The following is a 12708-nucleotide window of genomic DNA, read 5'->3' as shown; positions in this document are numbered from 1 at the left end:
AAGAAAAAATGATCTTTGTAAATTTTCAAACTTAATTTTGTGAATTATTTTGTAATCTACTTTTTCTTCACTTAACATGAGCATTTCTGTGTCCATAAAGAAATAGTACAACATGACTTCTAGTGCTTCAAAATTGTCCACTGTGCACATGCAAAATAACATGTTCAGGTTCATTCCCAGGGTTTGCTCTGTGAGCAATGTGGTGATGAATCTCATTACTGAGAATCCAGCTCTCTGATCACCACTTCCTATATTTCTAGTTCACTCTTCTTAGAGTTCCCACTCTAAACTACCCCTCCCCATTCTTCCAGGACCTACATTCCTTGGACCCCACTTCCTTTCCAATGCCCCTCACCCTCCTCAAGATGTTCTTCCTCCCTCTCCTAGCTTACAGCTTTGCAGTTCACTGCACACTCCCTCTACTCACTTGCATCTTTCCACTGCCTGGGACCCATTTAGCAAAACCACACCCTGCTAAAAGCCAACTCTCTGCCCACCCTGCTGACTTTCCGTCTCAAGACAGCTGAGCAAGGCTGGAGAAAACGCTGGGTGAGCTGAGTAGCCTTGTGTCATATTCCTGGCCACAAACCTCAGAGGGATTCTCAATGCTTGTGGCAATCTTTCCCTATGTCCCAGTCCACCCTCCACCCAACCCCACTCTCCTAGTCCTGTGCCTCACTATCTATTGGGAGGGGCTGATGTTCTTATTTCCAATCCATTACAGACCAATACTTTTGTAAAAGACTATTAAACTATCTCAGCAATGCCAACTGCTACAAAAGTTTCTAAATGCTTAGTCTCACTTTCTGTACTTACCTCCTGGAAGGGCAATAACCAAGAGCTCACCAAGGGTTCCTCCCCACTAACCCCTGCCACCCCTTACACTGCAGTCTCAGAGGACCCGCACTCCCTCTCCTTTCTCCCCAAACTGCCAGCACATCCTACTGCTCTTGGCTGACCTTGTTTCCTCTTTCACAGACAAGGAACGAAGGACCTATCTATCTCAAGGCACTCTTCCTCTCCCTGTACTACCGATGAAGTGTCCACATTCCCATCTAAGGCTAAGGTTCCATTTAGACACTAGTCACACCGATTCAAAGGCTGGATTCCATCCAGTCCTCTTTCTCTCCTCACATACAGTTTCGTCTCTACCACATCACTCCCATCAGACTAAATGCTATTGTTTCTCCCATCTTAAATAAATCTCTCTGATCTCAAGTCCTGTGCACCCTCTTAAAGCACTCTCCTTTTATCCTATTGCACTTTCTCCAGTCATTCTTCTCCTTTCCTTAACCTACTCCAAACAGGTTTGCCTGGCCCCTCCATCAAAGGGTTTCTCAAGGCCAAAGTCATCTACTTTGTAAAATGTGACAGTCAGCGGGCAGTCTTTGAAGCAGACACTTGTGATGGTCTGCTTCACATCCCCTGGGCCCACCTCTGGTCTCAGCTATAGCTGTGATTCTATGCCCACTGACAACATTGCTTATCAAGCACCCACATCACTTCTCTCTGCTTTTCTGCCTCAGTCTTTCTCCCATGGGAACTTGCTAAGTACAGTAGAGGAGAGAAAACCCTTAACCAATAAAAATCCCAGCTCCCCACTATTTGAATAGACATTCTGGTGGCACTCTGTATCCTTCTCAGAAGTGTCAGGGAAGTTAATCCCCATAATCAAAAGCAGTCACCTTGATAACACACCCTTTGCTGGCATTCCTCCTCAAGACCTCACCTCCCCCAGTTTCTCACTCCTACTCCTAGGATCACCCCCAAAAAATTTTTTTAAGATTTTATTTATTTATTCATGAGAGATACAGAGAGAGAGGCAGAGACATAGGCAGAGTGAGAAGCAGGCTCCCCGCAGGGAGCCTAATGGGGAGCCCTGGACCCAAGGATCACAACCTGAGTCAAAGGCAGATGCTCAACTGTTGAGCCACCCAGGTGTCCCTCACCTCCCACATTAATATCTGTACCCAGGAACCTGTCTGCAAGGCCTGCTTTTAAAAGAACCCACACAAAGGTAATCCTTACCTAACTGATCATATCTGGCATGGTTGATCATTCTCTCTTCCTCGAAACAAATTTTTACTTGGCTGCTACAATAGTTAACTCTCCTGTTTTTCCTCCTAACTCCCTGATTGTTCCTTCACAATCTCTACTAGTCCCCTCCCTGACCCCTGAATCCTTGGCCACTTCTTTTCCATGCTTATGCTTACTCCTTTGGAGATCATAGCTTTAAATATCACCCAAATGCGGATGACTCTCAAATTTCTATACTGAGACCAGCTCTTTCCCCTGAACTCCAAACTCAGACATCCAAATGCCAAATCAGTGTCTCTACTAGGATGTTTCATAGACATCTCAGTTTCAATATTTCCAAAGCTAGACTCCTGATCCTTTCCTACAACCCTCATCTGCCTAAGCCTACTTTTCCAATCTTTCCTCCAAGTTCATGGCAGCCCCTTTCACTTGCTCCAGTCAAAATCCTTAGAGTGATCTTTTGTATCTCTCTTTCTCTCCTACCCCAAATTCAGCCTATTAGCCAATGCTATCAGTTCTATCCTCAAAATAGGATATATCAGATTAGAGATTGGTGGGAGACAGCAAGGCGCAAATGTGTACATGTGTGTCTATCTCCAAAATCTGACTAGGTCTCACCCCTTAACACTGCTACCCACTGAATCAAGCTACATTTTATATACCTGGTGTCACCCTTTATTTACTTTTAGTCAATTCTCAAAAAAGCAGCCAGAGCAGTACTGTTAGGATGTATATTAGATCATGTTACTTCTGTTATCAAACTCCTTTTTAGCTTTGGTTCTCAAAATAAAACTCAATGTCTTCCTACTTACTAGGTCTCAAGTCTACCCCAACTGGCCCTCAACCATATAAACTCCCCTCCTCCACTCTCTCTTGAGTCTAGCTAGGCTGGCCGCTTCACTGTTCTTCAACCACACCAGGCACATTCCTGGCACTTCCTTTTCAGATTCCTTTGAGGGCTATAGGGATAACATTTGAGTAGAAAGATACGAAGTTCATGTGTTAATTTGACATTGATGAAAAAAAGACTCTCTCAGTCTTTTTTTCATCAATGTCAGTTTTAAATTTATACAAACCACTCAAGTTTATTATAAAAAATCTAGATCCCCTTTCATGTAGAAAAACTTTGCCTGGGGATCCCTGGGTGGCGCAGCGGTTTGGCGCCTGCCTTTGGCCCAGGGCGCGATCCTGGAGACCCCGGATCGAGTCCCACGTCGGGCTCCCGGTGCATGGAGCCTGCTTCTCCCTCTGCCTGTGTCTCTGCCTCTCTCTCTCTCTCTCTCTCTCTGTGAGACTATCATAATAAATAAAAATTTATTAAAAAAAAAAAAAAAGAAAAAATTTGCCTGGATATAAGGATTGATAAGTAAATGAATAACATAATTACCAATCTATTCTTATGGTAAATTATTTGGCATAATAGTTTTGAATAGCTTAACAATCATCCTATTATATATACATGTACATCTGTAGTTCCATGCAAAATTAAGGTTTAATTAATCCACCAAGAGGCATAAGATAAGCTTGTTCCTTTAACTCTCCTTAGCAAATTAACTTGGATTCAGATAGCATTGAAAAGAGTATGGCAGTGCAAACATGCCCTCTACCTTGGTCTCCTATTAACTTGAAGGACTTTGTGATTTATAGTTAATGAATTTTAAAAAGAAAAAAGCTTTGTGGAAACACGAAGCTAATATCAATAAATTTATCTGGGTCCTTTCAGAAAAAGAATAATACTTATTCAGTAAAGTACACATAGTTCATATCATCTTGCCTCCTGTTTCCTATCAAAACAAGTGTCATGAGAGAAAAATCCAAGAAAACGTCTTAAGAACCAAAGTACTAGAAATTAAGATCCCAAAGTTCTTTCTACAGACAAGTGAAGTGAGAGTGGGGAGGTATTTGCTGCATATGTCACAGCTATGCAAGTAGGAAAAAGTAAGCAAAAGTATTTGTAAAATTTAGGTAAACCCTATGGGGTACATTTGCTCTCTAAGTTTGAGTTGCCCAATTGCAAAATGCAGGCTTCCTCCTGCCAATTAAAACTTGAATGAACAAAAAAAATAAAAATAAAAAAAATAAAAAAATAAAAATAAATAAAAAAACTTGAATGAACATAGCAATGGGGACAAAGATATCCAGCCTGTAAAGGGCCCAGTAGCCCAAAGGTCGGAAATGATTTCAGTTCTTCTGGCTTTAAAGCTGTGTTTGTTCGGGACGCGTAAAGAACAATAAAAAGTTAAACTCTGTGCTTTAAAAAAACAACAGTAATTCAACAGGCAAGGAAACTCTGTTTATAGTAACAACTTGAATCGAAAGAAAAGAAAGGAAAAGAAAAGAGAAGAGAAGAGAAGAGAAGAGAAGAGAAGAGAAGAGAAGAGAAGAGAAGAGAAAAGGAAAGAAAAGAAAAAAGAAAGAAAGGAGGGAGGGAGGGAGGAAGGGAAGGAAGGAAGGAAGGAAGGAAGGAAGGAAGGAAGGAAGGAAGGAAGGAAGGAAGAAAGAAGAAAGAAAGAAAGAAAGAAAGAAAGAAAGAAAGAAAGAAAGAAAGAAAGAAAGAAAGAAAATCCCAATTCTTTCTTTCAAATAAAAAAAGGTCTTGAATTTTTAAATGATCCTTTAGAGCAACTGTCATTTTCATAACTTCCAGTTCAATCCCTTCGCTCTGTCACAGTCAAAAAGATGTGATGTTAGCCTCAAGAGTAGTCAGAAGAATGTTCAAGTTCACTAATGATCACTGACATGTACAAGAGCAAACAGAAGCAATAGACACATTTCTCCAAAACAACAGATTTTGTCAAATGCATCTGATACAGAGGACATCAAAGGGATAGACATAAGAGAATCCCTTTCTATTTCTTCACTTTCTTCAAAGTGTTCACAATCTAGCTACTGGGTAGATTTAACAAAAGCAGACCAAAATGTTTTTCAGTTTAAAGATAACCAGTTAAAATTAAAGAATTTCAAATTAAAGAGACTCAGATTTCCAAAAGACTTCATAAAAATTGTTAATCTAGAAATTCTCTGTGGCTTCTAATCATGTGTATTTTTTGAATACAAAAGCAGTGACACAGGATTGAGCCATTCCTTTTTCTAAAACCAAACTGAGTGAGCTAGGGTACTCCCCAGCATTCTCTGTAACTGAAAAAAGCCAGGGATCCAGCTGTAAATGTGTACCCACACAGGGACTACTGAGTGGTGCCTTGCTATTGTTTTTTGTTGTTGTTTCTTTAATTTTAATCACACATTGTTCCCTCCAAAAGGATCCTGATAGTCTGGGAGACCAAACTGCTGTCTGTAGATGAGCCTAGGAAACCTTCTGTTACTTCCTACACATGTAAGCATTCAGCCCCGGGGAGATCCCAAGGGATTTCTACCCCATTTCAGTAGATTCTGGAGCCAGATTGGTCCCTCATCCCCAAAACTAGTTCCAAATGACAGGGAACCACAGGGCTAACCTAATCCAATGACTTCCTCTCATTTGGGTGACTGTACCATTAATTATTCTGTTTGTCAAATCTTCAGGCTCTCCCCCTCCATTGGCTTTTGCCCATCAAGCCTATAAATATACTCAAATCTTTCCTTGGTTAAGGGGATGCTAAGCCACCCTCTCATCTCCTTACCTTGTACGGATTTCTTGACAAAACAGCCTATAGTCACTGGCTCTACCTGTTTGGCTCCCTTTATCCTTCATTTCTCTAATCTGGCTGCTTCAATTCCCTTAAGCAACTAAAGGGAATAACCCACCAGTCTTCAGCCACCTCTCGTCACCGCCACTTTGAAGACCTTTGTTCATTATCTTGATCTCCAAATCTGCTTCTTCTCTTACCTTCTGTATCAAACAATGAGATTTTCATCCAACCAGTTGTCTAATCTTAAAAGCTCTATAATCTTTCATTTCTCCTTCACTCTGTGTATCTAATCTCAAACATATAAACCCTGGATTCTACCTCCACCTTGTCTCTTTCATCCCTATTTTCCCCACACATTACCTGAGCTCAGTCCCTGAGCACCTCTTGTATGGCTTGCTCCAATAACTGCTAGCTCACTTCTGCCCCTGCCCCATCCTGCACCTCCTGTGTCCCCCACCCAGGTTTCTTCATCGTCTCTCCCTCTCCACTGTGTTCCACAAGGCTCCCTCCCAGCTTAATTACAGTTTCTTGAACAGGAGAGAAAAAGACAAAAGCATAGTTAGCCCTGAGGGACTGACACATTTCCCTAAGTAAACCCATAGGAATCAAATGCAATAGCAAATGGACTGTGACTTGCTGGCCTAAAAGATAAATGAAAATTTTCTTAATGCCACAAATGAAGTCCTCTGGGACGAGGCTCCAACCCAGCTCACCTGTACTCGCCCCCATGCCCCTCCCCAGATTGTTCCTACATGTCCATTTCCCATGATCAGCTGTGTACTTCCAGTACTCAGACCTGTGCTTGGGTGGACCCCACTGCTTCCATGTACCTGCATGCCTCATTTCTTTCCCACTGTGAAGCTTTCTCTGCTATCTCCAGGCCCCATTCAAATGTCCTCTCCTGCAGGTAACTTTTCCTGTTGCATCAGTGGAATTGTCACTTCCTTCAGCATTTCTTCACAACTCTGGCTGCACGCTCTCCTGGCACATAGTGTCCATTTGCATCAGGTACTTGGGACTGCAGGGTCTTCATATTGCAAGAACCCAGTACAGTACTCAGCCTGTAGTCAAAATCCAATAAACAAACACCTTTCAGTGGTTAGGGCTGACCCAAGTAAAGAGATGTTTTTGCCCTGCAGAGGCCTCCTACTGTCTACTTCTCCTACTGTCTACACCAAACATGATGGAGGAGTTGCATAATTTATTGAGATGTCAGTCTGTGCTTTCTTCCTGCTTCTATTGCTATCAGCATTTTTCCTTCTCCCTCCCAAGAAGATAAAAAACTGTATGTGTGGAGTTCTGGACTCCTTGGCCAGAGTCACATGAAATGTGTAATGGTTTTTTGTATCGTAGGGTGAGTGGAAGCTGCAAGGTATCCAAGCAAATTTCTGTTCAGACAGTAGTTTGTGGAGGAAAGGTAATATCAAAGGGGAATAGAAATGGATATCCTTGAAGACCAAGAAAGGATTGAGTTTAACAGACTGTACTCTGTCAGAAACCCAGACCCCATTCCCACTGTGCCTGCATAGGTGATAGGAGGGACCACTCCAGGAAACCTACAGTGAATGTACTATGAATCAGAGGGGCCACTGATGTGAGCAGCTGAGAGTCAACTGGCTTGGCTTTGATGTTATTCCAGTCTTCAGCTGCAGCATATAAGACTGTGCAAGCGTCATGATGGAGCCGATGGTGGACAGTAGACTGGGCCCTATGCCAAATCTGTGCACTGCATCAGCCTGGGATTCTTATATGAGCTCAGGGAGTGGGCAAAGTTACCTTAGTAATGACTGAGATTGAATTTCCCCTCCAACCGGACAACTAATTCCATGTAATTTAGAGAAATAAAGGAATGTGACCTAAAACAATGAAAATATTGTAATCTAAAATTAATACCTACTATACAATGTTCACTCAAATCCCTAGGAAAATTACAAGATCTCCCAGAACATCCTTCAGACAGCTTTGGGACAGAACATTGGCCCATTCTGGCTTTGAATACACATTACCTAATACACCACGATGCTCTTACATAAGAAATAAAAGTTTCTTGCACATATACATCTGTTTGAAACTGTTAGAAAGGGCAGCCCGGGTGGCTCAGCAGTTTAGTGCCGCCTTCAACCCAGGCCCTGATCCTGGAGACCTGGGATCGAGTCCCACATTGGGCTCCCTGTGTGGAGCCTGTTTCTCCCTCTGCCTGTGTCTCTGCCCCCCCACCCTCTGTGTCTTTCATGAATGAATAAATAAAATCTTTTAAAAAAATGAAACTGTTAGAAAGTCTTCTTTTTGTGTGTGCTGTGACTCTTCAAATCATACTCGTTCTCAAAGGCAAAGGCAGAAACAACCCAGGGTGACCAATTTCAGCTTTGCAAGGTACAAGGATGTAGAGAAAACGCGGCCATCTGGGGAAGTACAATTCTCAAGCATGGCCACAAGGTGGCAGAGTGACCCTGTCACCAGAAGCATACTGTCAACGGGTAAGTTTGGAACCTAGGATGTTGAAGAATCCAAGCGACCTTTAATATAGGTGAATATGAAAAGCATGCTCCTAGAGGACTCTCCTGCTGAGGGATTTATACTCATATTATTAATATTCCAGGTTTGAATGCCTGGGCAGCTCAGTCAGTTAAACATCTGCCTTTGGCTCAGGTCACAATCCCAGAGTCCAGGGATCCAGCCCCCGCATCCAGTTCCCTGCTCAGCGAAAACAGTCTTTTCACCCTTTGCCCCTCACCCCACTCGTGCTCTTTCTCTTGCAAATCTTTTTTAAAAATATTCCCGTTTTAGAAGCAGGCCTTCCACGAACCTTATGGATGCTGAGCCCCTGGCTCAAGGATCAGCCTGCCATGTTCAGTGGAGGATCACGCCTGTAATGACATCTGGCCCTGATTGCTAGCAAAAAGTTACCCCTTGAACAGGGGTCTCATCTGAAACCCCCTCAATCCCAAGGCTCTGGCAGAGCCTCCAAAAAAGAAAGAGAATAGATGGTACATATCTGCATTGAGAAAAACGAATTCAGCTCCTCATCTGGGTGAGTGCCATGTCGACACAAGAGCTGCTATCAGCACACTGAGCTACCAAGAGACTCTGAGAAGCAGGAACAAAAAGCTGGAAGAGACTGTGATAAATCAAGTGCCAGGAATTAGATTTCTTTGACCTGAATGAAAAAGGATGTGAGAGTCGAGAACTGCAGCTGACCTCAGAGTTACACAAAAATTGGCTTCTAGCCCAGTGGTTCTCCAAGTTGGCTTGCCTCAGAACCCTGGAAGTGATTAAGGCAGATTGCTGAGCCCCACACACTCCCCATCAGGAGGGCTGGAGGGAGACCTGACCAAACATTTCAAACAAGTCCTGGAGGATGCTAATGCTCTTGTCCCATAACCACCTTTGCTAACCACTGTTCTAGACCCAAAAAAGGAGGTCTCACTAACCTGGGCATGGATACGTTGGGAGAGATAGCATGCAAGTCTGTGAGCCAGGCTGAAAAACCTTTTGTTATATTATCTACAGCTTGAAATTTATTTTTGTAGAAAAAGTTTGGCTAGTTTTTTTTTTTTTTTCTTAATCAGTACACTGCTGGTGAAATTATAAGTTGCTGCAATCTTTTTTTTTTTTTTTTTTTTTTTTTTTTGCTGCAATCTTTCTGAAGGAAAACTTGGCAACATCAGATTATCAAATGAGCACATCCTTTGATTTAGCAGCTCCATACCTAGAAGTAAATAATAAATAAATGTTCATTAAAAGACAATTGTTAAAATAAATAAGTAAATAAATAAAAATTTTAAAAAGATAATTGTTAAATCATAAAATAATCATCTTCCATGAGACAATATTCACAATGTACTATTAAGTGAAAAAGTGAGTCCATGTAGTATATATTATTGTACTACTCAGTCCTAATCAAAATGCCAGTCTATTAACTGATTTTTTAACTTCAGTGAAGATATTAATTGCACTGCCTCCTTCATTGAAAATCTTTTGTGATAGCAAATAATGTAACAACTTCTCTTAATCTCAATGTCTTCATATGCTAAATGGAGATAAAAATCAGGATTTATGAAAGGTAGGTTTCTTTAAGGCCTTAAAGAAATTAAAACAAGTGCTTTGAAAACAGAAAGACATCATCAAACACCTGTTCAGTTTTATGAAGATGCTAGGATATGTGCCATCATATTAATACAGCAAATACCATAATACCTTTTCAAGTAATAGTTAATTACAATATAGCAATGTGTTTAATAAATAATTTCAAAAGAAAAAAGCAGAGCACCAAGGAGTATTTATATGCCAATACAACTAGATGGATGAGGGATCTACCTCAAATGTGAATTCAGGACTCTGGCCATAGGATGCAGAGTTGATTTGGCTGTACCCTTCCCATGACAGGTGCGTATAATTCCAGAAAACACATAACCAGAAAAATCAATGTAATTACATAGGTGAGCTCCAAAAGACAAATATCCCTCAGATTCAAAAAAAAAAAAAAAAGAAAAGAAAAAGGAAAGGAAGGAAAGGAAAGGAAAGGAAAGGAAAGGAAAGGAAGGAAAGGAAGGAAATGAAGGAAGGAAGGAAGGAAGAAAGAAGAAAGAAAGAGAAGAAAGAAAGAAAGAAAGAAAGAAAGAAAGAAAGAAAGAAGAAAGAAAGAAAGAAAGAAAGAAGAAAGAAAGAAAGAAAGAAAGAAAGAAAGAAAGAAAGAAAGAAAGAAAGAAAGAAAGAAAAAAGAGGGATCCCTGGGTGGCATAGCGGTTTGGCGCCTGCCTTTGGCCCAGGGCGCGATCCTGGAGACCCGGAATCGAATCCCACATCGGGCTCCTGGTGCATGGAGCCTGCTTCTCCCTCTGCCTATGTCTCTGCCTCTCTCTCTCTCTCTCTGTGTGACTATCATAAGTAAATAAAAATTTAAAAAAAATACCTGAAAGAGAGAAGAAAGAAAGAAAGAAAGAAAGAAAGAAAGAAAGAAAGAAAGAAAGAAAGAAAGAAGAAAGAAAGAAGAAAGAAAGAAGAAAGAAAGAAAGAAAGAAAGAAAGAAAGAAAGAAAGAAAGAAAGAAAGAAAGAAAGAAAGGATCAAATCCAGAGCCTCAGCAATTCTACTGGGCTTTTTTTTTTTTTTTTTCAAGATTTTATTTATTTGAGACAGAGGGGAGAGAGAGAGAGCCTGAGCAGGGGCAGGGAGAGAGGGAGACAACCAGACTCCCCACTAAGTGGCTTGATCCCAGGATCCTGGGATCATGACCTGAGCCAAATGGCAGATGCTTAACCAACTGAGCCACGCAGGCGCCCAAAACTAAATACACTCTTATAACACAATCCAGCAATCGCACTTCTTGATATTTATTCAGATAAGTTGAAAACTTATGTCCACACAAAAATGTTTATAGCAGCTTTAATCATAACCGCCAGAACTTGGAAGCAACCAAATTGTCCAGTATGTGAATGGGTAAATCAAATGTGTTGCATCCAGACAATGGGATAATGTTCAGCACTAACAAGAAATGAGCTATCAGGCCATGAAAAGACATGCAGGAAACTTAAATATGTATTTCTAAGTGAAAGAAGCCAATTTGAAACGGCTACCAACTGTACAATTCCAACTATATGACATTCTGGAAGAGACCAAACTATAAAAAAATCAGTGGTTGATGTGGTGGGGATGGTGAGGATATCCAGGGAGAGCACAGTGAATCTGGGGAGTAAAAATGCTCTGGGTGCCTGTCATTCTACATTGGTCCAAACACACAGAACACACAACACCAATAGTGAACTCTAATGTAAACTATGGACTTTGAGTGATTATGATGTATCTATGAAGGTTCATCCTTAGAAAGAAAGAAAAGAGAGAGAGAGAGAGAGGAAGAAAAGAAAAAGAAAGCACCATTCTATTAAGTAATGTTGATACTAGGGGAGATTATGTATAAGTTGGGACAGGAAGTATATGGGAAGTCCTCTACCTCTCAATTTTGTTGTGAACCTAAAAAAATTCTTTGAAAAAAATATACTCCCATTCATGGACTGAAATTGAAATTGAAAATAAAAGAAAAAAATTAAAATCAACCAAAAGGGAAAGATAATGTATCTAAAACTAAATTATAAATCACATTTCTCATCAATGATAGATGCCAAAGGACTGAAAAATAATATATTAAAATGTTGAGTGGAGTTGGGCATGTGGGTGGCTCAGTGGTTGAGCATCTGCTTTTGGCTCAGGTCGTGATCCCAGGGCCCTGGGATTGAGTCCCGCATCAGGGTCCCCACAGGGAGCCTGCTTCTCCCTCTGCCTGTGTCTCTGCCTCTCTCTGTGTTTCTCATGAATAAATAAATAAAATCTTTTTAAAAAATGTTGAGGGGATCTCCACTTTTGGACAAGATGAAATAAATGTTAAAAAATAAATAGCTCCAAGAAGAGTCCACTCTCTGTAGCTCAGGGGTTCTCAACCTTGACATTATTGATATTTCAGACGAGATAATTTTATTGTTGTTGTTCAGGGTAAGGGCAGGACTATTTTGTGTACTGTAGCATATTTAGCAACATCTCTAATCCCTACCCACTAGATGCCAGTAACAACTTCCCACTTCTAATAGCAAAAAATGTCTTCAGACACTGTCAAATGTCACCCAAAGGGCAATTCATCCCCAACTGAGGTCTCTCCTCTCTAGCCAAAGGTCTTGGAAGAGGACAGCTCTAAAGGATAGAATATCTTTTAATATACCTAGCCCACTCTAAGCAAACACCATGAAAAAGCCACATCCCTGTGCCTCTCCACCAGGCACTGTGCCTGAGGGAAGGAGCCCTGCTGACCATCCCCGCCCTACACTAACAAAGCAGAGGAAGCAAGCCTCCTCTGCCCAGGGTGTGCCACCCATGGGGCAAGGTGGAGTCTCGTTGACCATCCCTGCCCTGCACTAAGATGAAATCAGGAAAGAGACAGTGCTCATTCCTCTCTGCACTGCCACAGTGACCACCAAGGCTACAGACTATGAAGGAAAGTACTATCAACCACCACACTGGACCACGTGGAGGACAACAGAGCAGCTGCCTCATCT

General features: G+C 41.4%; 1 protein-coding gene across 8 annotated transcripts in view; it reads right to left on the bottom strand.

Moving 5' to 3' along the window:
• The window catches only part of SYT16 (synaptotagmin 16), a 232198-nt gene that overhangs the window by 208073 nt on the left and 11417 nt on the right, over positions 1-12708 (bottom strand). For 2 of the 8 annotated variants that reach the window (XM_072838855.1, XM_072838856.1), the window contains one exon: positions 9098-9375. The exons of 5 other annotated variants lie outside the window; for them this stretch is intronic. In XM_072838855.1, the coding sequence (XP_072694956.1) occupies positions 9098-9128 (31 nt within the window). In that variant the 5' untranslated portion in view covers positions 9129-9375. Of the gene's footprint in view, positions 1-6496; positions 6728-9097; positions 9376-12708 lie in introns of all 8 variants that reach the window. One more of the 8 variants, XM_072838859.1, reaches the window with a different exon arrangement.

Source organism: Canis lupus, chromosome 9 (assembly GCF_048164855.1).
Source record: "Canis lupus baileyi chromosome 9, mCanLup2.hap1, whole genome shotgun sequence".
NCBI lineage: Eukaryota > Metazoa > Chordata > Mammalia > Carnivora > Canidae > Canis > Canis lupus.
The sequence above is the reverse complement of the archived record's forward strand: the minus strand, read 5'-3'. Positions and strand labels throughout refer to the sequence as shown.